Raw genomic sequence first — 25997 nt, 5'->3', positions numbered from 1 at the left:
TTCCAGGATCATAAAACATTTTATTTGTGAATTACACAATATTGAAATGTACACATCAAATAATTTGCAGTGCATTATGGAAACATTCAAAATAGAAAGCAGCTTTTGACACAAGCACAAAAGAGAGTAAAGGTTAATAAACAATGAGAGCCTAAATTATGTACAAGAAAATGTAAAGAAATGGTAACAAAATCACGACTAAGAGGACTGGAATTTCATACATTAACCTTATTTAGTTTGACTCGTCATGTCAGCAAACAAGACGTCCTTTCTCCTTCAGCTGATAAAGTCATGCACTTTCAGGCACATGTACAGCAAGCTGCTGAATAACTAAGATATTTACGACGTAAACTAATGACTGCAGAGGTGTACAATGCCATTATTTCTTAGATGCAAACATTAAAGGGTTAGTTCACTGGTTTTCAACCTGGACCCTTTTTCCCATGTATTTGTGACTGTCTGACTTATGGGAACAACAACTTTTCAACTTGCACAAGCAGCCGGCATCGGCAAAACAAGCTGCAACCGACAGACCTCAAATTGTTATTTTAAGTGTCTGACAGCTGCATGGAAAAAATCCTATAGAAAAATAGCTTTTTGTTACAGAGTAAGATCCTTTATGTTTAACTAGAAACAGCCTTAAAATTAGTTTCCAAGCCAACACACTCCATTGAAATAAACAGCAATGTCAGTGCGTAGGCTGTAAAGCAAACATATTTTCACATCTAACTTTGTGAATTCAGGGTTTATTTCAACCAAACCAGAGTTGGCTTTTGCTAGAACAGCGGAAAGATGAACCGAGACAGCTGAAATTATTATTTTTTCCCTCCTGACTTTGAATGAAGTGTGTTTTATAATGATCAAATTTGAATTTATTCATGTGGCGTCTGGTGGTTTTAGCAAGAACAGTGTCAGTGCTGTTTCTGGTTAAAAAGGATCTTTTTCTTTGCCGAAGACTGTATCTTTGCAGGGATCTTTTCTATAATGTTGTCAGACACTTGACATAATATTCTGAGCCTGTCAGTGGCAAAAATAAGCACTTTTAGTGGACTCACATTGACACATAGAGTGTTTACAGGTATCAGACAGTTAAATTAAATGCTTTTTAATACGTTTACAAAATAACTGTTTTTAGTCTGATTTTTGGACAAATAACATTTTTCTTACTCAAACACTACATGTAAGCACAATGGTAAGCATGTAGTCCCGTGCAAAGGCAGGATTCATGTAGAAATACGGTTATTAGAGTGAATTAGATTAATTTAAGTATTAAGTAAAAAGACAGAATTAGCTTTAGTGCATGATTAAAGATTGGTAACGTCTGAAATGTGGAATTTCACACAGTGACTCATTTTGACAAAATAAATTAACCCTTTGAAACCTGAGTAAACTGGTTTGATTTCTTTCAAGACACGAGAGGGCCATGAGCCATTTAACAACACATGGCCAAAACAAGAGTAAGAAATTTGTAAAAAAGCTACCAGAAAATTACCTGAAAATAAGAAAAAAAGAAGAAAAAAAAGTTTTTAAAAAAGTAAAGTAAATAACAATAAGCAAGAAAATTACACAAAAAGTACAGAAAACTAAAATTAAATTTCTGGACCTAATTAACTTATTTTCAGGCCATTGTCTTTGTCCCCATTGACTAATTTCTCTCAATTTGTTGGACATTTTTTACCAAGTTGGTCATTTAACCCATGATTTTGAAAGAAATTAAACCAATTTGTTGAGGTTCCAAAGGGTTAAATAGCTTGTGAGAGGCATCTGAATGCAGCACAAGAAAACCAACGTTGAACTAGGTTTTAAAGGGTTAAAAGATGGATAAATAAAATTGCATAAAATATTTGTGGTAGCAAAGATCATTTAAAGACTTTTAAGGCTTTAACAATACATTGCAGCCTCTTTCACTGCTGCTGGCTGCAGTGATTTATTTTTTAAATTGTTGTTCCCATCAGTCACTTAGAGATAAAACATGAAAAATGAGTCCAGGGTGAAAAATACCAACATTACCCTTGAAGTGACCTTCAAAATAAGATGTGGCTCAAGGACACAGAAAGTCAGTAAACAGTCAATCATCAGTCTTATTAAGTGCAGAAAAGTCTGTTTAACAGCTCACACATTGTACTTCTGTTCTGTATAACAGCACTTCAGCGCTGTGTTCCTCCCAGATTTGCAGCAGCCTTTGACGTGTTTGTTTAGTTTGTAGGAGCACTGAGGTGAAAAATAATATATCCATGAAGAAAAGCCAGTGAAGCAGTCAGCCATCAGTGCAGCACAAAGCACGTTACATAATTACACAGATTTTTAAACCTTTGCTGTCAAGTTCTCTGAGAATTAAAAAAGAGCCTTCAATGCACCACAGTTTGAGTCTGTTCACCCAAATTACAAAAAAAAAAAACATTTTCAGTCAGATGTCTAGTGGTATATAACTCTGCAGATGTTTTTTTTTCTTTTATTTCTCAAAGTTTGGAGATGTCTTTTTCTGAAATTTCTGCCTCCTCACCAACAAATAAAGTTTAATTAGATATCATTTATTTTGCTCCATGTATGTAAAAATGACATTTGAAAAATGTATCAAAAACATTTATTTCCACACAAGATGTTGCTGTTATTCTGTACCAGGAAGTTCACAGGATACACTGGCAACAGTTTTGAAAGTGGAAACTGAGAAAAGAGATGCTGCGTTCAAACTCGTGTTCATGTCATGGGAAGTCGTGTAAATAAGGTCATGAACTCAGATCTCTCCGAAAATTTACACTCACGAGTTTGTGAATACCACAGCGTCATATGGACTCCTCTCGTGTAAACATAACCCCATCTGAATGCAGCAGGAGTAAATGGTATTTTCACAATTGTGATAATTTTGTCAAAGCAAAAAATGCGGCTCAAAATCCAATTTTTGAAATGTGAATATATTTGTACTTTTCTATGACAGTTAACGGTATATCTATGAGTTTGGGACAGTTGGTTGGTCAAACAAAACATCTTAAAATATCTGCCTCAAATTATGTGGGGACTTTTTCAGTCTTTGCAGTGATTGATGAAAGTAATCAATGCGTTAATCACTAGTGGAAACAATCATCACTTGAGCCCTACATTCACCTCTTTTGTTTTAGTGTGGAGGCAGAAATCTCAAAACTTGGACAAATAAAACAAAAACTATCTGCATGAATGGATACCACGACAGAGAATTACTCTGGGTGAACTATCCCTTTAAGAAAAAAGGCTTTGCTCCATTTCAGCACTAAAAACAAACCAGGTATCGACCCTTTCTCACAGCTGACATTTTGACTCGGAAAAGCTCGGGGTCCTGGTGTCGTGCATGTTGGCTCACTGTCTCACTTTACTGGGACACTTTAATAGAACAAAGCCATAGTTAATGTTATTAGTAACACCTGTGCTTTTCCTTCCACGACAAGTCAAAACATCTGCTGTGAATGCTGTGACCAAAATTTAATGTCAGGACAACATCTAATGCCAGCATAAATTTGACATAAAATATAATTTTGTTGGATTTAAGTTGTGTTGTTGAATAACTAAAATTCCAAACTTCTCATGCCAACTAGGCTTTGGCAGTATCACGTTATTAAATTTAACATCTGTCCAAAGTAAGAGTCCAGGGCTGAGTTTGACGGCTGTTGTAGCATCAAAGACTGAGGCGTAACTTATCTCAAGAGTCCCCCTGAAAAAAGGTAGTCCTGTTGGACAGCAGTCTTGATGCTAAACTAAGCTAACCAGCTCTCTTCTCATCAAACTCTTTGACAGAAAGCAAATGTTTCCCCAAAATCTCAAATTGCTCCTTTAAATGAATAATAAATAATAAATAATGGCTGAGTTTTGAGTTGTGTATAAACTGTAGTGAGCAGCTCACTGTGGGTGGAAGCCATGGAGCATGTTGCACCTCAGTCAGTGATGTCCGAGCAGACGACGTCATTGTGACAGAGTCAGATCTGCAGCATGCTTCAAAGTTTCAGCCCACAGACATCACTGGAGCAGCAGCAGTTTCATAAGCCGTGTGATTCAGTGATCATTCAACCTTTGCAAATGTCACATAAAGACAGACACGGTGCTCGCTGCTGCTGCTGTTATTAAGAGACATTTACATAAATTACCAGAAACGAGCTCTAAATGAGGTTCACCTTGGAGAAAAAAATGCTGCAGTGTCACTAAAAGTGAATGTTTGAGGAGTGAATAAAGTCTTTTTGGCACCGATGCTGGAAGGTGCAGGGACACGGGTGAAGGAAGTCGAGTAGGTGTGGAGAATAAAGCCCAGACAGACTGAACTAAACATCAACAGCAAGCCATTATAAAACCACTAAGCTCTTATGACAGGCTGCAGATTATGTACAGTTTCTCCTCAGAAATATGCCGTAGACTGTAGATTTGTAGAAGCATTTATATACAGAGAAGGTGTGCAGATTTGTGCTGATTAAAGTGACTAAATGCCCTGCAGCAGGTAAAACGTAATGGTTCAGGTTTGCAAAATAAAAGTACACCAACAGTTTTTATGCCTTAAACATTAGATTCAGTCATTGCACAAGCGGCTGTGGTAGTCGTGTTTTACTCTTAAATATCTACTGAACTGACCAAGAATGAACTGAAAGTATGTTCATCCCTTTATAGTGACGACCAAGAAACGCATCGGGGAAACAAGTGGTCGAAAAATACAGTAAAGGTCCAATTTTAGTTCTTTAAGTTGTTTTAAAGGGGCAGTTTCATTGCGTTCACACAATATTGTGACATGATTTGGCCGTCCACCACCACAACCACCTGAATTACTGGATGTCATTTCCATTATTTCTGTTAAGGTCCAATTCTGAAAATACTCAAGATACCAAGAGAAATCTGTTTCTGGACAAGCAGGTGAGTTTGTCTTCATTTCGACTTCATGCATAACGAGCAGTTTCTACTCTACAGATGTGTTTGACGAGCGATGAGCGTCGCCTCCGGGACGTTATTGCATCGCTGTGCGGCTGATTGTAGATAAAGCGGTGGGTTTCAGAGGGAATCACCTGTCAGCAGGCAGACTCATGTCATCAGACAGAAGCTGCTCTCCTGGAAGAAGGAAGTGGAGGAAGAACTCATGGAAAAGAGTGTGTATACAAAGACTAAATCCATGTTTGAGTAACGTGGTTGACACGAAACATGAAAAAAAAACCTGCTTGCTCCCAAATGTGCCAGATCATTTAACCTCTTAGGTAGCTGTGACCCACACATATAATTTTTCTTTTATTACCACACCAGATGTTACTGTATTTTCAATTTAGCGGCTAAATCAATACGATCGTATTAACGATGGATCTCATGACATGAAAAGGAGACACTGGTTGTAATTAACCCACAGAGAATGATCTGCAGACTCTGATCAATGGAGCTTTGTAGCGCCTTTCAGTGGATTTCATTTTAATCGTCCTGAGCATAAAAAATCAGATGGAAATAAAGGACATAAAATAAAACTTGAAATGTTATCAGAAAAGTTGGTATCAATAAAATAAAAAACAAAATGTGACAAATAGGGAAACAGGCAAGATGAATAAATCATGATGCATGTACATACACACACGCACGCATGCACGCACGCACGCACGCACGCACGGACAAAAGTCTAACCTGGGAAAGCTAAATTAACCTACTACAAACCTTCATGCATTACAAACTGTCACAAACACAAATAAGAAACAGTGTAGCTGTGTGGGCAGGAATTGTCCCTCTCGGCTCCCTTACAGTCAAGATAATGGCACAGACGAGGAGAGGATTTGCGCCTAACTGTACTGGATCATAACATATTGGGTATACAATTAATGTGCAGATGCTTTGGTTTAAATGATGTCAATTTTTGAGTCAAAACAAATGTCAAACTGTGGCCTGCAAGACTCTGGGTAAAGCTTGTTTTGAGCTGAGAGGATTTACTGAAATGCCTTCTGCTACGTGATTTTTGTTGACGATTTGAGGCTCCGACAAGCCAGTCATGAGGAGTGAGGAGTCAGCAGTAAATGACGATGTAAACCAGGTAAACACGTTTTTCAACATTTAGGAATCACCACAACCACGAGAGATCCTTGAGCATACAGTCATGAATGTGCACATCAGTTGCAGACAGAGAGATACACACATACACTTCTGCACACACACGACCAAAGGCATAATCCACTCCAGGTGTGAGATAATGATAAATGTCATATTTAAAGCATGTTTTCCACATTGCTATTGAGTATGTTTTAATGCATGAAACTTCAAAAATTGTGTAACCAGGTGATTATCTTGATGAACCAACGTCTAATATTTGCATTGTTAATTTTTTCCTTTTTCTGAGTTTCCCCAAAAAATGTTTGCATCAAATTTGGGTAAAAACTTAACATTTTTATTTTCCTGCCTACAAGTTTACTGTTTTGGTTCACTCTCACCGCTGCATTTTTTGGTACACAGCTGGGCGTCAATGTGGGATATAAGTCCTCAATCTCAAAAGTGAAGTGTTTCTGTTCTGTTTGTCAGGCGTTCGTCTTCTTTTGCCCAATCCCAAAGTGTAAAGGGGCTTTGACCTGAGCTGTGTGTGCGAGTTGTCATGTACATGTGTGTTGGTTACCTGTGCAGGGAGGAGTCTGGTTGTCATAGCGAGAGTTGTTGCTCTGCAGAGCTTCGTCCTCAGTGTCGCTGTCACTGCTTGTTGCTGCCACCAGGATGGACGGTGACTGATCTACAGACAGGACTAAAAGACAAGACTAGATGAGACAATCAGACCTGTGTTTATACTCTTTCACCCATATTTAGAAATTTATGTTTAAGGACAAAATATATATAAAAACTGGAACCAAAATAACTTTTGAACACACTTTTAATCAGAGTTTAGCAGTCAAGTCCTGTTGTTTTACAGGTTTTCTATGATGTTTCTATGTGAAAGATTGATTTAGTAAGGCCTTATTCTTAGTTGATGTATTTAATGCCTTTTAGACTTTTCTAATGATCCACGGGAACCCCGTAAAAACTCAAAGCCGTCGATCAAAAGTTGGGATGTGATCACAAATTTTAACTCCTGATTGCAAGACAAATAATCCAAAGCAAAAGTTTAACATTTTTGGCAATACTCGTGTTTGCTTTCATGTTCAGAGTATGATGAGAAGATCAATACCACTCTAACGTCTGCTCATTTCATATCAAGCGTTAGCCAGCAGCCCGTTAGCTTAGCTTGTGCCAGACTATTTCTTGGCTCTGAGCAACAAACGGAGCCTCCAGGAAGTTACTGGTCTCAGCCAACATGAATCCCAGTACATAACTGGGGTCATATTACACTTCAGTTTTTGTACATATTAAACAAACGAGATATAACGTCAATGAGAGAGCTTTAGAGGTGCTGACAGGTGGATTTTGTTTCCATTGAACAGAGCCAGGTTAGCTGTTTACAGTCTTTGTGTTAAGCTCAGGGTTTCCGCTGCTTACGGCAAGTTAGATTTAAGACTTTTTAAGATGTTTTTAATGCCACTTGGAATGAAGTTTAAGACCCGTCTTCTATACCAAAACTGAAGGACAATTTTATTTTGCCCAGATTTTTATGGTAATATAAAACATGGTGTTTTTTTCCCAGGTGGAAAATGTAAATTATTTAAGTCAAGTGTTGAAAAAATATAACCCTTTAGTAATGGAAAACATGGAAGACAATGAACATATCATAATAACATCTATTTAGTTTACCAACTAAAGTGGGAAAAATCTGGCATTTCTTGCCTGTTTTGTTGGCGGATTTGTGTTTCTCAATCTGCATGTGAGATTCCACCGTTTCATAGCCCATCATGACCAGTTCAAGAGGAGAAATTTATTAAATTATTTAACAAAAAATAGATATTACCAATTATTTTTAGGTTTCAATATGCAACATCAGAAAAAACACAATTCATTAGATCCTATTCCCCATGTACAAGCATTTTTAAGACTTCTAAAGATCAATTTCAGTCATTTTTACACCAACTAAGGCCTTATTTTAAGATTGATGACTATAATGCTTTTTAAAACTTTTTAAGGAACAGCAGGTACCCTGGTTAAGCTATGTGGCTACATGTGCTACAAAATAACACTCAGAGTCTAACAGTCAGAGGGTAAACAGACCTTCATTTGGCTGTGGCTGTGCAGAGGGTCCCTCCAGCAGGGAATGATGGGAGTTTCCTGAGCTTTCAGATTCACACTCCAACATGGCTGCCCTGCAGGTCGAATGAAACAGTCTTTGTAAGAGGCAGGCAAAAAGATGAGGGCAAAAAAAGCTCTCTGTTGTACTTTATGTAACAACGTAACTGTGTATGCTGAGTCTCTGAGACACACCCTAGGGTCCTACTGCCGCAGTTCTTGCTGGAGGTCATGTAACTTGGTCCTCCCAAAGAAAAAATGTCGTCCCTGGACCCAGAGGCTCCGTACAGCTGCTGCTCCGACGAATACTGCTTGGAGGTGGAGGCCTGCTCTGACGAGGAGCTGCCGAGAGACACAAGGGGACCCTGAGAGCTGTCAGCCTTCAGCGCTCCTGGAGCAGAGACAGGAGCACAGTTACACAACGGGAAAACATGGGACTTGATTTGTGTTGTTTCTCAGTTTGAAACAAACTTAAGTGGGTGTTGAGACCCACCAACTACACTTTTAACCTGCTGGTGAACTAAGTGGAACATTAAGAAACTAAAGAGCCAGATGTTTCCCTCTGGGGTTAATCGCAGAAACACCAACATAACTGCACATGAATGCTGCAGATTTTCCAGATGAGTAAACTGTGCTAACAAGCTTACCATGTAAAATGTATGAGGTGATATTCAGTCTTTGCTGGATTTAAGGTTTGTTTCTTCTGTACCCAAGTAGCAAAAAAAAAAACACAATTTGTACAGATTTTAATAGAAACACAAGTTAGAAAACAAACTACTGACCCTCTGCACCTCCCAGCACCTCTTTAAGATGCAGACTGAGCTCTGTGGTCACGTCTACTCCTCTCAGGTCCTTCTCCATCTCCTCTGGACTCCTCCTCTTCACCACGAGAGAGCTGCTGCTGTCCAGGACAGGAGACAGAGATTTCCTGGCTGCACACAGAATAAAGACAGAGGCAAATGTGTAATTATCTCAGATCTATGGACCCAAATAACTGTAAGAGTCTTGTGACAATCATCAAAAAAAAAAAAAAAAAAGATACTAACTAGCCCTGTGAGCCCAATCATCTACAGACAAGTATAAAGTGGGGTTCATGTCTCAGTATCTCGCACTCATATGAAAGCAAAAGTACTGTAAGATAACGGTGCCAAATATACTTACAGATAAACTTCTTTAAACTAGACTCCAAAAACACCTTGGGCTCATCTTTACATGGTGAGAAATTACGCTGATACTTAATGACGATCATGATGATTCGAGCAATATTCACAATTTGAACCGAGAGCAGACTTCTTATTTAAACTGTTATAAAATGCTAACTGTGTCAGGTTTGTTGGAAGCAACAAATACTGACCTTCAATTTTGCTTTGACAGAAAAAAAACTAATTATGTACGAACAAAAGATCAGACAGTCAACTTATTTCACTTGCAGCATTACTGTAGGTTGGGCTTTTGTTTTATTTTGATATAAGTGACTCACACAGTCTGACAAACAACAAGGTTATTTATAGTTCTTTTGATTTCTAATCCTGCAGTGTAGCAGTCCTCACCAGGGCGGCAGGGCCTGGACCGAGCCGCAGCCGCTCTTCCCAGCACGTCGAGCTCACCAGGCTTACGACAAGCCGCCAACTCTGAGTCAGCATGGTGGGAGGGCACCTCCTCCAGACTGAAGCCCCCTGAGGGGCCAGGCCTAGGCTCTCCAGTCCCCCGAGCCTCCAGCACTTGACTCTTGACATCAGACATCTTGCTGCGGACCTCCGCCATCTGAGCCTTGAGGCGGATCAGGACCCCAGAGTCTGGAGCTGAGCGACGCACAACCTGAGGCCGCCGCTCTCTGTCTTTCCTGGAGTGATGATGAGCTGGTGGACGAGCAAGAAGCAGAGGAGCGGAGTTACAAACTGAGTTAATTAAATTAATTTGGAAAAACTGCTTATATTCACTAAATTGTCACTAAATTCTATGTGACTCAGTGGCTGAATTTTTGGGAGGGTGATTTAGCAACCTCTAGATGGGGAATAAAACAGCCCCTACACTAGAAATGGCCCCCTCCCCCTTTTTTTCTTATTTTATTTATAAATTTTAAAAATGGATTTATTTTTTTTTTAGTTATGTATTTACTAATTAATTAATGGCTCTTTTTTCTCCTTTCTTTCTCTCTGACACACCAGAATGATGGTTTAGAAAATAGGCACAAGCTAATATCAGAGATGATTTCAATCATCGCAGAAAAATGAATTGTATTAGTCCACTCTCAAATGTGATATCACTGAATCCTTTAAAAAGATAAACCTCTGTACAGTCACAGTTCTGCAGCCGCTACAGTTGTGAAAAGGGACTTTATTTTTGAGGGACTGTGGCTGTGAGTATTGATTCTCAGTTTAGCTGGAATGATCTGTTGGGATTTAAGAACAGAGCGTGTTTACAGACCCTGGCTGTGCAGCAGAGACACAGGAGGCCGAGGCTGGAGGCCCCACAGAGACTCCACGCTGCTACGCTCCTTTAAATCCAGCAGCTGAATCAGGATGACCGGGTCGATCTCCAGGAGGCTGCTGCTGCCCGGACCAACGGCACCGGCAGCAGCAGCTCCGCTACTACTGCCACTGCGACTGGCAGCAGCACTGCGATGTAAGGAACGCAAACTGGAACTGGATCCACCTGCAGAAGACAGATTTTATGCGGTTTACATATTTTCTTTAGGGAAGCTAGGGTTACGGCTTGTAATAATTCAGAGCAAAAGGAATAATGTCTTTCTTAAAAAAGAAAGTGGAGGCAGAGATGGTGTTGCACTAGAACTAGGGCTGCATATATTAATATCCATCACAATTTTTGCTTCCCACAATCAAATGAATGTGACAGACTGCGATATATACATTTAATCTTAAAAAATTTAAAAGCTGTTATGTTACATTATGTTGAAAGTTATCACTGGAAGATTACTGTAACAATGTAATACAAACAACAATAAATCAAAGACTTTCCCAGGTCTGGAAAATGACTGGGTGAAATTCCATGGCTTTTCCAGGTTTTTCATGACAATGGGAACTCTGTGTACAGCGTGCCAATATTTCAGACAAACTGAAAACCACATCAATTGCATTAAATTTGGCCAAAGATACATGTCCAAATAACACTGGAATCAAATGAAGAAGAACTGTATCTTAAGTCTGAATTTGTTGCAAAAAATGTTAATTAACAGGAATGCAGCAGAGCGTGAAAACTGGAAGTGTGTTCTATTTTTTTAACTTTGGGAGATAATAGTTTTGGTACAATGTTATTTATATTTTGTTTCTCGAGGTGAATAAGGACTAGTCTTATTTTGATGCAAAGATTTGTAAATTTATTTGCAGGAATATAAAATATGAAGTTAAAGCAGTGCTCTATTCATTTAAATGTGAATGTGTAATAATAATAATAATAATAATAATAATAATAATAATAATAATAATAATAATAATAATAATACTTAATTGCCATTTCAATATTAATAGAAATATATTTTTAGCCTGCAGTTTCATAGTTCATTTATTGTCAAGATCAAATTTAAATCTAATAAAAACAAACCATCATATAATTATTGCTCCATTATCCTTTCTAAAATTTGTTTATGTTATGTCAGCCCATATTCTTCTTAATTTTTGTGTAGATCTTTCAAGAAAAATGTATTCTGCCTTTTCGGGACTAAACTCCATTATTTTAAAAAATATCAAAGCAAAACTTTATTATAAAAAAAATCACGACACAATGGGACTTAAACAATGTGCAGCAACGTTTTGCTGAGCTCAACTCTGACACCTTGCCAAGTTAACACACACACACACACACACAACCCCCACACATGTGCACATACAGACACCAAGTGCTTCTATATCAGCATGCTGGAAGGTGCTACAGTGCACCAACAATGACTCATGCTCTTCATGCCTTTCAACACCAACACAGTCAAACACACTGAAGGAGCTGCTCTGAGGCCCACTATCGTATCGCTATGTTCTGCTTGTACAGCTGCCAAACAACAGAAATAGATTTGACTCCGTAAATTCTCAAGTAGTGGCTGCAGCTTTTATTTGCCTCAACTGAAGAGAGAGTGAGGCCTTTATTTGTGGAAGGACATTAAATATTTGATGGTTTCAGCTCCACAAACGTTTGGGATTTGCTGCTTTTCTCTGTCTGGATATCTCTGGGTTTTGGGAAATTTCTGATTTTATACACCAAATGTTTTACGGCAGAAAATAATCTGCAGTAATAGAATCTATGTTTGCATCAGTTTTGCTTCGTTCTCAAATGTAGTCAAAGTTGATGGAAAATGTTTGGGCTGGACCCCAATATTTGGCTATTCAAATATTCGGTACTTTGGTAGGTATTCGATTTTCAGTCTAGGGATTCAGGTATTCTTTTTTTCCTGCAGAGCACAAATGTCATTTCAATGTTTGTGATAAATAAATAAATAAATAAATACATCTTAAATCTTAGATTTGTGGAGTCAGTGTGCTCTACTTCTGTGTCATGGGGCTTTGTCAGGTCATTATGAGTAGTTTGTAGGTCTATGAATTATACCTGTGGCTCCGGCCAAGTCATCAGGAAGCTCTCCCTCTTCAGTCTCCAGGTTCCCAATGAAGTCTACATCATTCTCTCCTGACCTGTACAATTATAAACCAACAGAAATAGCAATGTTTTCAGTAATTCTGCGAATGGTAAACTCTGATTTTGTGTACGGGCAGGCATGTACAAAATTCCCACTTTGAGTCACTGTCCCTTTACCACAGCCCAGAACATAAAGGCCAAAACAGAGATGATTTGGGCTTCTGGAACTTTAATAATATGCTGCATTAAGAGATGCAGACAAATTCTACTCACATGGTCTCCTCATCTATGTCATTCTCCTCGGTGTTGCTGGTGGCCGTGGAGCTCCCTGAGGTGCTGCTGCCATCCAGCGGGTTCACCTCCTCCTCTGTCAGACAGTCCACTTCCAAGTCACCGTCCGACAGCTCCTGAACAACACAAAGAAGTCATGATCACACTAAGCTCAGGGTTTTGTGATAGACATAACCCATTGTCTCCAAGAGTCACCTCACCTAGTCAAAGACAGTTAAGGCCAAAAACGGTCAAACACAAACATGTCCCATAAGATAAGACGTCTGACTTCATTGCCTTTACAGGGCAATAACTCACTTTGTGCAGGCACAACTTCAATTAACCAAATATACTTAGTTAAATATCTAAACAGTAGTAAGTCCGCTGCAGGATATTCTGTCCTTACATTAGAGTCATCGTGCTGCGTCCTCTCTTCTTCTTCCCCTTTTTTAGTGTTGGTCAGAGTGGTCTGGATGTCGTCGTCACTCTTCACAGAGCGGGGGTCTCTCTCGGAGGCTGTGGTGCCTGCAGCGAGCCTCAGGTCAGGGGGTGAGGAGCTGCGTGACGTCTGACGGCGAAACAGCTCGATGGCCAACCTCTGAAATCAGAAATATGAATCAGTTCATGAGATTTATAAAGTGGACACAGCTGCATACTATCTTACTCAGAGCAGAAAGAAGAAATAAAGACACACACACAGTACCTCTTTGAGGTTGTTGATCTGCTGGATGTAGCCGCTCTGAGCCGACTCCAGCTGGCTGATGTACCAGTACTGATCTCTGCACTTCTGGAAGAAGGTGGGTGAGCGAACCTGGTAGCTGTGAGGCACAAACACATGACACCCCTTCTGTTATTCTCTAACAACAAAACTGCTTTACTGAAAGTTTCTAAAACACCTGAGCATGATCTACAGAATGATGATGATGAGAGTGTGTGTGTGTGTGTGTGTGTGTGTGTGTGTGTGCATGCGTGCGTGTGTGTGCATGAGCCCACCGGAGGACCAGTGTGTCTGTCTGCATGTTCAGGTAGCCCTCGCTTGCCAGAAGGTCCAGTCTGAAGAAGCGGTTGTAGCCCCAGCATTCACCGACCTCAAAGTCAGAGGCAAACTCGCGAATTATGTTCTTGGTTGGGTCGCTGGAGGCCTGATGGACCATCTCAACACGGTACTCATACCTATAAAGTACCAGACGTTACATTACCAAACAGAGGAACATGAAACAAGAAATGTGAAGAGAAGGCGACCTTTCCTATGGTGTTGTGAAAAACAAAAATTGATTCTTTTGTTTTCCTAGATAATACAGCTGCATGGTGCACAATTTAAAAAGGCCTCTTTAAAGTTACTTTTAACAATACCTGCATCAAAGCTGTTCTATGATGTTTTTTTATTTTTTTTATTAGCCTAATATAATTATATATTTATTTATTTAAAAATATAAAGAGGAAGACCATCCCTTTAATTTTGTTGGCCTCCTCACTCTCGAGACAGCGAGAGAAGAAAGCCCTTTAAGAGTCCATCTGTATTCTGTGTTTATTTTCTTTTCTATATATCTTTTGGGTGGATTACCCTTCATTAATAAACAAGCCATGTTGGCTTTTTGGTTGCGGAGCTCGCGTACTTGCAGTGGCGAGTGAGGCTGCAGTAAACTCAGCACTGCTGTCTGTCTTTCCTTGGAGCAGGGCAAAGAAAAATGCAAACAGCAAAGACGAAAAAGGCAAGACTCTCTTACAGAGCTGAAATGAAACAAGTTCTCATAAACAGGGTCATACTGCGTTTTCCTTTATGGCGTGGTGTTTTGCAGCTGGTGGGGCTCAGCTGCTGCTCTTAAGTTCAGCAGAGAGGAGAGACAGACATCTTAGTGGAGCAGAGGTGACTAAAGATGAACTCTGTTTTGCTGTGTGACAGCTGACATAAAATTAAGGATTGGACGCTCTGTAAGATAAATATTGCCTATCACAATCAGTAAAAAAAATTGCCTTGACCGGCCCCCAATCCGATGTTTGAGATCAGATCAGGAAATCCCTACTGAAAACATTTAACTCCTGTTGGGGATTTCATGATATGACGCTTTTATCTATCAACACTCTCACAGGAAAAATCACGGTTTTATGTTTTTTTACGATTATTTATAAAGGAATATATCATTATATATAATGTTAATAATTTATAATATTTATTAGCTGCATTTTAAATAATTAAGCTAACAACATTTAAAAAAGATCAAAACAACAATGTATTAGTCCTTCGATACTCTGTCTGTGGCTTTCAGTCCCACTACATGCATACTTTTATTGGGAGGAAAGGCAGCTTGTCAATGTAGTTTGTAGAAAAAGTTACTCAACCAGAAGTAAATGGAGCATTTGGGACTATTTTCAGCCAGAGATTACTACACATTTGGTGCTCCGAGGAGTGTTTCCAGAGGCAGGATGGTGTATGGGACAGGAATGATCACAATAAAAACTCCAATAAGTGTGTTCAAAGTAATGACTGAACACGTGCTTGTAATAGTTTTTGAAGGAATAGCTCCAGGACACAGAGAAAGATATCACTTGATAATATTTGTTAGTAGGACGATCTTATTTTCATTATTAATTTTGTCCTTTTCATGGATCCTTAACTTGGCAATAATTCATTCTGTCATGATCACAACTGCTCCGTGGGTGGAGAGGTCCTTATGCCATTGTTAATATTATCATATTTACAATATCACAATTAGACAAATTAAATTATGTTGCCAAAAGACAGAAATCTAAAAGCAGCATTTTCAACCTGATATTTCATCCACGTAGAGAATTGGAAATTTATTCAGAGATAATTCATACTTAGATGTTTCAGGGAGTCCAGCAGACAGCTCAAGGAACACAGACAGGTAGTTTCCACGGACCACACCGTTACCATCCTAAGGAAACAAATCACGAGAGTTATTTTTCCTGCATTTCCATAATGACAGTAACCAGTCACCATCACCTGGAGAACAAACAACAAATAAACTGCTCGGGAATACAATTTCTCAGTACAAATCCACTATAGTGTTCTCATAACTACAGAGGGTCAGTGCTTTATTTAAAACTGGCTTATTATAGAGATATTTCTAATACTCCCTGCTTTATTTGTATATTATTATATTTTTGTAAAACACAGTGTTTTCTAAAGTTCTCAAATTTGAATTTACCATTCATGATCAACAACGTTTTTTTTAATTAAGTTTTATAGTGCTAGGAAATGTAGGTCTGTGCAAAGAGCAAACAAAAACAACAAAAGCATATAAAATTAACACGGAAACCACACTTCAGTACTCTATTTTCTCTTTTTTTTTGACAGAAATTATTTTTATTGATCACTCACAACCCTGACATCATCATATCTGGACTATTGATACTATTTGCAACTCAAAGATGAACAACTATGCACTATAATGTAGATGCTAAAGCTAACTCCAGACAGTGAAGCCAGGCTTTGTAGAATTTCAAAACTACAGTCCAAAAAGTCAACATTTAAAATGTAGAAAAATGACTCACTACAGTAGGGTTAGGATTTTGAGGTCAGGGCCAGGGTTAGGGTTAGGAATTCATCAATCCAAATGTCAAAAAAAGTCATAATATAGCATTTTGAAGAGGTTTTTGGTGTAGAATCTCAAAAGAACAGCTATTAATGAAAATTATCATAAAAGGTGGAACTCACTGGGTAAACTTTGAGTCTCCAGCAGAGTCCTGATATCTGTAGAGGAGGGCTGTAGACCGGGTCTGCCCGCTGCCTCAGGGTGCTGCAAACACACAAACACACACATATCAAACACTCTTATATACACACAACTTGACAAGTGTTTACATCCTATAAACTTTGCTCTTTCATGTATTTATCTTTTGGGAAACCGCTGAGACCCTTCAGTGGACAGAAATCTTGAAATATATCGGGGGTGGGGGGGTGGGGGGCTTTTTCAAAGCGCTCCCTATACTCTTTGTCGACAACTCTCCCTGAACCCCACTGACTTTCTTCTCTGCTGTTTTGCCTCATAGAGAGCTACTTTGTTCATTTCAGACAGATGTTCCTTTATATTTCAGACTCAACTTTTGATAAAAGAAAAGTTTTCAACTCGAAGAAGTTTGTGTTGTAGTTACAGCCCCAGTGAATACAACCACTGGCTACTATGAGTAGAGCTCTAATTTTCTGCCCGAAACCGACGGGGCCCTATCCAGCAAACCGCAATTTCTCATTGTTCCCTTGGGCTTGAATCGTGTCGGGTTCTCGCTGTTTATTTATTATTTTTAAATGAAAATGTCGTGAACCGTCTCATGCTGACATGGCCCTTTGGCAGGAGTTTTAATGGACTGAATCAAGAAGGAAAGAAAGAGAAAGAGGGAGGGAAGAGGGGGAAAGTTACGAAACAGCAGAGGATGTGGAGAACCAGGGGAGAGAGAGGGATGGAAAATGGCAGTTTGCTTCTGCCTCCCCAGCAGTGGGAGAAATGTGCATAACATGCAGCAGAGTGGTAATCATCATCTGCTCACTGCGTTGCTGTGGAACGCCGTGAGTCCTAAATGCACCAAGGGATGCAGCTTACTTTGCCGAACCTGTCCTGCACATGCTGCAGGTGCTTTATATTTTACTGTATACACTGTATCCCAGTTCCTTGGTTCCTGGTGCACTTGCCTGATTGTATATTGTAAATGCTGCTATGTGTGTGGGGTTTTATTGTATTTATGAACATACTGCTCTTATCTAATTGCCCCCTACTGGGATTTATAAAGCTATTTGAAACTGAAATTGAAACAGGCTAACAGAAGGAAGAGCAGGAGAAGTGGTGCGAGGAAACACACCAGCTACTTGCTTGTAATACATGTTTTAATGTAAAAAAATTAACATATAATATATAAAAAGTAATATTATATAGGCCTATTTTTACAGTGCAAATTTGGATTGTAAATTGGGCTCAGCTGCTGCCGTGGGTCGAGGGCAGGCTGGGCTTGGACAGAAAATGTGAGGATTCATGTCGGGCCTGATTTTTGGTTCTGATCAGAGCTCAGAGGGTGGTAAAATAATGGCATCACATTTTACCGTTTAACTACTATTAAAACTAGCCAAGTTGGGTTGCAGAATTTGAGGAAAATGTGTGATTAGCAATTCAACTTTTATTTTAAGATTATTTACAAACACACACAGCTGATAAACCTCTTAACAGCAGTGGATTTAAAAGAAAAATATTGTCTGCTGCAGCAGTGACGGCTTAATAGGGGAGGAGATTTACCTGAAGTTGACGAGAACAAAAGTGCTGGAGTCGTAGGCAGGAACCAGCTCACTGAAAGCACACAGAATACAGAATACACACTGAATAAAGCTGTAGTTTACTCACACTGTCTGGCTTCTGTTTCATCAGTTATCCACAGACTTACAGGCCTAAATACATTAAACATAACTGAAGACTCAGCATCCTTTCTATTTCTTGATAGGAAGTTTAAATATGGGATGCAGAAATGAAACAACTTCATCAAAGGTTACAAACAGGCATAATATTGAATTAATTGTGTTTCTGTTATATTTGTAGTGTGAAAATTCACTTCAAAACAACTTATTATTCATCTATCTCATTACTGCAATCCATTTTTAAAGACCCATAATCCACATAGTCATGATTTTGTATCTTGAAATATTGAAATCAGTCTGTTGATATATTCTACATTCTATACTTATTCTGAATATTACGGTTTATTCTGTATATATTTTACATTACTGAACAGCTTTTTGCATTTCTGTTAAGATGCTAAACAACATTTTACTGTCTCAGTACTTGTTACTTATGCAATTAGAATAAATCTGAATCTGATATGATCCAATAAAAATATTTTGATTAACATTTACTAATTAACCATTTCAGTCATTTATTTAAATGCTGAACATTCTCTGTTTCCAGCTTTTCAAATTTAAGTATTTGTTGTTATATTTAAATGGGCATTTTTAACAATTTTTGGACATTCTATAGTTTTAAAGACTAATCAAATAAATTAATAAAATTTAAAGATTGAACCAAAAATGATAAGGGCATATTTTATTGCACCTAACTTTTGACTCATAAAACTTTACATAATTAAGAGATTTGCAAAACAGCTCAAACATTAATGGCCTTTGCTTTGCCAGTTCGCTTTGACTTAAGCCGTTTCACCTGAAATAACTTGGACAAAGAGCGCTAACGTGACCTCACCTACAGCGGAGCAGATTACCTGGTGAAGTCTGGAGGGACCGGCGTGGTGACAAAGGACTGCATGGGTTTCCGATGGACCTGCTGGAACATGAGCAGGATCTCTGGGCTCTTGGAGATCAGTTCACTTTTACTGCAGGAGTGAAGCTGTTTAACAAAGGAACAATCATTGTGTTGTCACCACCATCATGTAACTGAAATATCAGAGATGACACATTGTTTCTGGCTGAATAGCTGAGTGGATCTCATGCACCACATTCAATGAGCATCTTCACATGCACTAAATGATCCAGTGTACTAGTTTGTATACCTGTACTTACTCCAGTATTGGAAGCAAAATGTTTTGGTAACATCGTGTTTAGAATTTAGTCAGTTTTTAGTTGTTCTGCCTCCCAAAAGTATAGTAATTTGGTATTAAAATAGTAAAAAAAACAGCTCTTTAACTATTAAAATATCGAATCTGATCATTGTTTTGATGATGGGAGGGGATTTAAGATACCTTTTATTGCACTCACACAGTACAATACAAAACACACAACAGGCTTACTAATGAAAACAGCTGAGCGTACACCTCCAACAAAACAACATCATGCAGCACCGTTAAATGAATGGAGGCTCCAAGCTGCTACCAACCTGATGCTCCACCTCCTGCAGGAGAGACTCCAGCAGCTCTGTCTCCTGGGTCAAGGACGTCTTCTGGCCTGGTGGGGAGGAAGCATTTCTATTTTCAGTGTACTTGTGCTGAATGTCAGCCCTGATGGAGGCCGCTGAGTGTGAGTGGTTGGGTGTGCAGGTTGTGGGCGCTGAGTGCACGCATCCACTCAGTCCAGATAAATATTTCACATGTATATTGCCCCGTAGCTATAAAAGGGGCCTCTCACAGCTTTCAGCAGGGAGTCTGCATATTTTGTTGGGGGAAGGTCTCAACCTTTAGACACAATGTGCCAGTTAAGGTGTCTTGCATCAACAAGAGGTCTTTCAGACATGGATTACATAACACTGCTTGCATCATAACGCTGTTAAAAGGATTTTTTTTTTTGTCATTCAGACAAGGATGACATTTACCTCCACACACGGCCGTTTACATATTCATGTTATCCTGTCTATATTACACTCTAGACATTTTCGAAGCTTAAATCAGAACATTGACATTTGAATTCTAAATCAACGCTCAAGTGCTGCCTTTTCTGCATGTTTATTCACATTTCAGACAACTCTAGAGCACTGTAAAATCTTAAAAATGATTACATCTTTTCTTTAAATACGTTTGGATTTTTAAATTCACATGTTTTCATCTAACAACATATTCTGATTGAATCCATACTTTTGGTGTTAAGCCTTTTAAAGACAACATTTTCATTGTGGTCAAGAAACTTTTCGCTCTTGTGCTTGCCGCACACAAAATGAGGCACAAACCTGAATAATACATCTATTCATTAAAAAATGCTGATTAATAACAATAAGACTAACTCATTTAATGTGATTTATAACTTTATAACAAGTTAGGATTTTTTATTTGGTGATGACATTATAAAATATGAAAAACACTGTTTCAGAGGTTAATTTGAAAAACCTCAATAGAAGCTTTGAATGGGAAAAAAAAGACATTCGGTACAGGAATTTACCGTAAATATATTATATTTTATTCTTACATTTTACCTATTGCACAATTTTATGATTAATGTCTTGGAGTCTAATTTTTTCAAGACTTTTTGGGGGGACTTTTTGCTTTTATTTGACAGGACAGCTTAAGGGTGAAAGAGGGAGGGGAGATGACATAGCAAAGGTCTGCAGGTTGGAATCTGCAGTGAAACATCATGATAGACGATGATATCGTTGATAAAAGATACTATAGTTGTTTTTACCAATGTTCAAAGTAAAATTGTTTTAAATGATGCAAAAAATAACTAATTTGAATTTTAATCAACTGTTTCACAATTTTCAGTTAAATTGTGATTTAATAAAAATTAATGTGAAGATTTTAAACCCAAATAAAAAACGAACGCCAGAATCAACACAGCTGCAGTGTGACAGCGAGGAGTCTTACCCATGAGGGTGATGAGTTTGTTCTTGAGCTGGTTGTCCAGACGAGCGATCATCATTTCCACAGCGTTTCGGATCTCTCTGACCCTCTCATCCTTCGCTCCCCTGACAGCCTCCACGTTCCTCTCCTGACCCCATGACAGAACACACACACACACACGCATGCATGCACGCACACACGCGCACGCACACACACACACACACACAGCTTCAGGTTACTCTAACAGACATCAACTGAAATATTAATATGTTAGTGCCATCTAGTGGATGACTGTAATCTTCAAGACACCCAAACTACTTACATTTTTTAACTTTCCTAAACTTTTCATGTCACTATTTTAATCTTTTTGAATTAAGGTATTTTATGAGTGAAGTGGTAATTCAATGACTGTTTATCTCCATGACTTAAAGAATGAGCATGGTCAGTATATAAAGTTTTTCCCCCTCTTTTGCCTCACTGAATACTGCGTAAGATGCAGTGCTGCATTAGAAAGGCTTATTTCTGAAATGCTTTATTTGATGTCTTTAAAAGGCAGAAGAAACACTATCATACTTTTTCTGTTTTACTACACTTTTGCATCCCAATATATACACAGTATATTTATTACTCCTCACTACACATATACATTTACTTCATTCCTGTTTACATTACAAGCAATTACTGTAAACATATCTAACACAAATATAATTATATTTCAGCCCTATATTTTAACCTCAAAATTATTTTATGTCTTAGAGTATAATTTTTGACTTGCTTTTACTTGATTTTTTTATACATATTACATGAGCATTGTCGGAGGAGCCTGAGATGTAAGACTTTCATTGCCAACAACTATTTCTCTGTAATTGTTGTCCATAAGCTATGACATGACTTGAAACTTGATAATCTCAAATTAAAACTCACAGTTAGAGAAATGTCACCATGTTGATGCAAAAATGATAAGTGACTCTGGGTATAATATTACATTTTATGGCAACATGTAAAATTGCTGACTTCTTGCACAGAGAATATTTAACAGAAATCTCTGAAAGATTTTGAGACATTTGGCCTCATGGAATAACAGCTCATACGAGCAGATTTGCTCTGAAGTGGCACGTACGAGTGATTTAAGACAACTTGTCAAATTATGTAATTTTCTCGCACATTTCTTCACAGGTACAAACAGATTTCAAGAGCGGTCCAGACCTGACAAAACACTTTTTTCACTTAAGAGTTATTACGCATTAATCTGAATGGATTTGGAATATGATCCAGAAACCAACTAAATTTTTTTAAAAAATGAAAATAAAAACTTTTCTGTTCACTATATATTTTTTGAATGTCTGATTTTATAGGCATATTTTTGGCAGTGCAGTAGCTGCTGAAAATTCTCACTCCGACAGCTGCCTCAGGACCTTAATGTACAGCTATTTATGATTCTCCTCACCCCTTGAGTCCCGCTGTGCTCACACATAACAATTTGGCCTGAGGGTGGTGTTACAGAAACGCTCATAGACGTCCAGAATAGAAAGGTTACATCCTCTGAGGAGAGTGAATATGCTCAGTAAATGTTATGGCCACAGGTCCTTTAGATTTTAGGATATTTTTGTATAAATCAAAGAGCAGTCCTCACCACTTCCTGCACCAGACTGATGAGCTCCATGAGGCGCCGGCGGAGCTTGGCGACTTCCTCCTTCACCTTGGTCACGTGTTGCTCGTAAATCTCAACCAGAGGTTTGAAGGTGTGGCCGCCGTGCTGGACACAACAAAAAAACCACATCGATCTCTGGTTAGAGTTTCTCTTACGTGATGATTCAGGTATTAAATCACTGTAAACAGAATATTTTGTGGTTTTAGCATTACGAACATTACCATGCCTCCCCACAGAGCACACTGGTGACAGATACATTTCTTGCAGGTCCAACAGAAAACACTCAGCTTCTCGTGGTGGTTCTCACATCTGCAATCAAATGAAACCAGGATCTTAACATTTTTTAAAACATTTAAACACAAGCATTTTTAGTGAACAAACATTGATGGCACAGCTATTGACTGATTGGTTATCGGGGTACATCCAGGGTTCTCAAAGTTGAATTTAAGACTTTAAAGACCTTTTTAAAACCACAGACACACCACCATCTTGGCCCACAAAGCAGAGCCTGGGGCATCCATACCATAACATACCATAACATACCATACACTTTATTGTTCCCATAGGGGAAATTTGTCTCGGGCTCAGCGCTGCACAGATAATGCCTCCACATTTACAACAAAAACAACTGTCACACCATGACATTAAAAACACAAGCCTGAACAAAAACAACACCAGACATGCAACTGCACATAGTCCCAGTTTCACTGAATACAAATTGTACACACATTGCACACTACACCTATTGCACTCACCCAGTAATAAAAACACCATGAGACTAAATAACACCATTTCTCAGGCAGCATTGTTTAAGCAGGACACTTATCGAGCATCATGACTGCGAAAGGACGGCTCAAACATTTTTTAGACCTTTATCAATGAAAGAAATAAAAGAAATGAAATGTAGTTCCCATTAGTCAATGAGACACAAAAACATGGGAAAATAGGGTCCCTGTTGAAATATACTGGAGTTACTCTGAGTTCCATGTTAATCATAGATACACTCCAACTTTGAAATGTTATATTATGGTTACATAACTAAATCAACTTTTCAGCTACAGGTTTAGCGGGCAGCTTGCAGACCAGCTGTGGGTTTAAGCATTGTTTTCAGGTTGCCAGTTTTCATGATTTTGGGGTGAGCCGGAAAGTATCTCAAAGTCTTATCCCACCAAAACAAAACTCATGCTGAAAAGTAAGCAAAACAACTCCTTGGTAAAAAATGTATAGTTACACTGTATATAGACTTCACGTCTGAAAGTCAGACTTTGTACACAGAGATAGGTCTATAAAAACAAATTGTAAGCTTTTGATTTCGTCTCCAAAAGCCACGTAACATCTTTTAATTACATTAAGTTGTGTCTCTTTCACTTGATCTAAAATTTCACATCTGATGCAGTTTGAAATGTCCATTTATATGCAGGTTTAATGATTTTAATGGCAGAGCAGAGAGTTTTAGTGATAAAATTGTTCACTAAATGTAATCCAAAGTTTTGCAGAATCTCAACAATGATGTTCTGTTTGTTGCCCACGTCTGTTTATATTTTTTCCTTTGAGTTTGGTAAATACCTGCAGGCATCACACAGCAGCAGGGTCGATATGTACACCTTCCATGCATCATTTTTATTTTAAGCTTAACATCAGAAAATTCCCAGTGTGTTTTTCGTCCTCAAAGATAGTATACTCTAGAAGTAGCTGTTGTTCTTCCACCACATCAAAGCAATGATGTGCAAGGGAATTAAGTAGTGAGAATTAATTATCATCATTGTTGTGGTTAAAATCAGATTTCATGTATGGCTAGAAATCCTGGTAGGAGGTGCTTACTTGTCCTTGTCATTGTCCTCGTGTTTGGTGAGGCTGCAGAGCTGCAGAGTGTCCAGCTGTTGTGTGACCTCCTCCGCCCAGCGACAGTTGACCAGTTCCCTCAGCTGGAGTGGAGCCCTGTGTGTTGATGAACACACACACACACACACACACACACACACACACTTTAAAACCTTACCACATGACACACACTTAAGAACAAACATTCTAGATTGAAAGATGCTACTGAATGTGATTTCCTACACACTTGTTACATTTCTATGAAAAACAATTTAACTGTGTCTTGTCTATTTTAAAGTCGCACACTTTCAACAGTGAACAGACAGTATGCGTTTTAGCGGGCGCTTACCGACAATGTGGACACTGGGCTCTCTGCTCCGTCAACCACCGCTGTCAAAAAAGATATTACAGTTCATTGATAAATACATTTAAATAAAAACATTGCAAACAAACCTCTAATGTTAAATATTCTTCTCTGTTCTGCTTAGGATACAGCTGGCAATTCGGGCCGTCCCAAATACCACTTTCTGGGCTCTGGAGCTTCGGTGTTAACTACCAGCGAATAATCGGAGCTTCGGTCAGCTGAGGGGGCGACTGTGTGCTTCACAGCTTCAGCGAGGGAGAGATGCCCTCGATAGTTTTCAGCGTCAGGAGAGAGGGAGGCACTGTGCACCACAGAGCTTCAGCGTTAGGTGATAGAGAGCGCGGTTTATATATGATTTTTTTCTGACCTCTTTACTCCTCTATGACAGTAAACTGAATATCTTTGTGTTGAGGACAAAACAAGACATTTAAAGGACATTATCTTGGACTTTGGGAAAACAGTAATCAACATTTTATACAATTTTCTGACATTTTGTAGATCAAACAACTAATAAATTAGAAAATATTTGAAAGATTAATCAACAATGAAAATAATCATTGGCAGCAGCCCTACTGGCAATAGAGAATTTGAAGTTGACATCAAATTTGTATTCATCCACAGCTGAAAATAGTTCCCAACAAAGGCACTTTTTATTCTGCTTGTGTAACATTCGAGTGATGTGAGTATTAATCTGGTAGAAAGGGTATTACGAAAAAGACACTACTATATTGCATTGTGGAACACCATAGTTTTGGAGCTAAAAAGTCTGGACATGATGTTTCAATTTTGACCACACTTTTTTTAACAGTCTATTGTGACTCTCCCAGTTTTATGAAAGTGTAATATCCCATATGTTCAGGGTATCAAACCTTCTTTTAACCCCCTTTTAAGTTTACATCTGTCTCATTCTGCCAGAACTGATTCTGGGGAATACATGCTATTAAAATGTTTGTGACATGTTTGTGTATGACACCAGAATTTACT

General features: G+C 38.6%; 1 protein-coding gene across 2 annotated transcripts in view; it reads right to left on the bottom strand.

Annotated features, from left to right (window-relative positions):
* The window catches only part of trim37 (tripartite motif containing 37), a 30018-nt gene continuing 4021 nt past the window's right edge, over positions 1-25997 (bottom strand). Inside the window, exons 4-25 of one of the 2 annotated variants that reach the window (XM_042499160.2) lie at positions 24999-25039; positions 24650-24766; positions 23050-23137; positions 22811-22933; positions 21202-21325; positions 19788-19855; positions 19177-19301; positions 18207-18257; positions 16643-16724; positions 15784-15860; positions 13957-14136; positions 13667-13781; positions 13370-13561; positions 12967-13100; positions 12667-12749; positions 10540-10767; positions 9663-9971; positions 8895-9044; positions 8308-8503; positions 8098-8189; positions 6584-6706; positions 1-5055 (exon numbers count right to left, since the gene is read on the bottom strand). In XM_042499160.2, the coding sequence (XP_042355094.2) occupies positions 5009-5055; positions 6584-6706; positions 8098-8189; positions 8308-8503; positions 8895-9044; positions 9663-9971; positions 10540-10767; positions 12667-12749; positions 12967-13100; positions 13370-13561; positions 13667-13781; positions 13957-14136; positions 15784-15860; positions 16643-16724; positions 18207-18257; positions 19177-19301; positions 19788-19855; positions 21202-21325; positions 22811-22933; positions 23050-23137; positions 24650-24766; positions 24999-25039 (2745 nt within the window). In that variant the 3' untranslated portion in view covers positions 1-5008. The remainder of the gene's footprint in view (positions 5056-6583; positions 6707-8097; positions 8190-8307; positions 8504-8894; positions 9045-9662; positions 9972-10539; positions 10768-12666; positions 12750-12966; positions 13101-13369; positions 13562-13666; positions 13782-13956; positions 14137-15783; positions 15861-16642; positions 16725-18206; positions 18258-19176; positions 19302-19787; positions 19856-21201; positions 21326-22810; positions 22934-23049; positions 23138-24649; positions 24767-24998; positions 25040-25997) is intronic. The other variant, XM_042499159.2, reaches the window with a different exon arrangement.

The sequence above is a fragment of the Plectropomus leopardus genome, chromosome 15 (assembly GCF_026936395.1).
Source record: "Plectropomus leopardus strain MGB_pleo_1.0 chromosome 15, ASM2693639v1, whole genome shotgun sequence".
Lineage (NCBI taxonomy): Eukaryota > Metazoa > Chordata > Actinopteri > Perciformes > Serranidae > Plectropomus > Plectropomus leopardus.
This window is presented reverse-complemented; position numbering and strand designations above follow the sequence as displayed.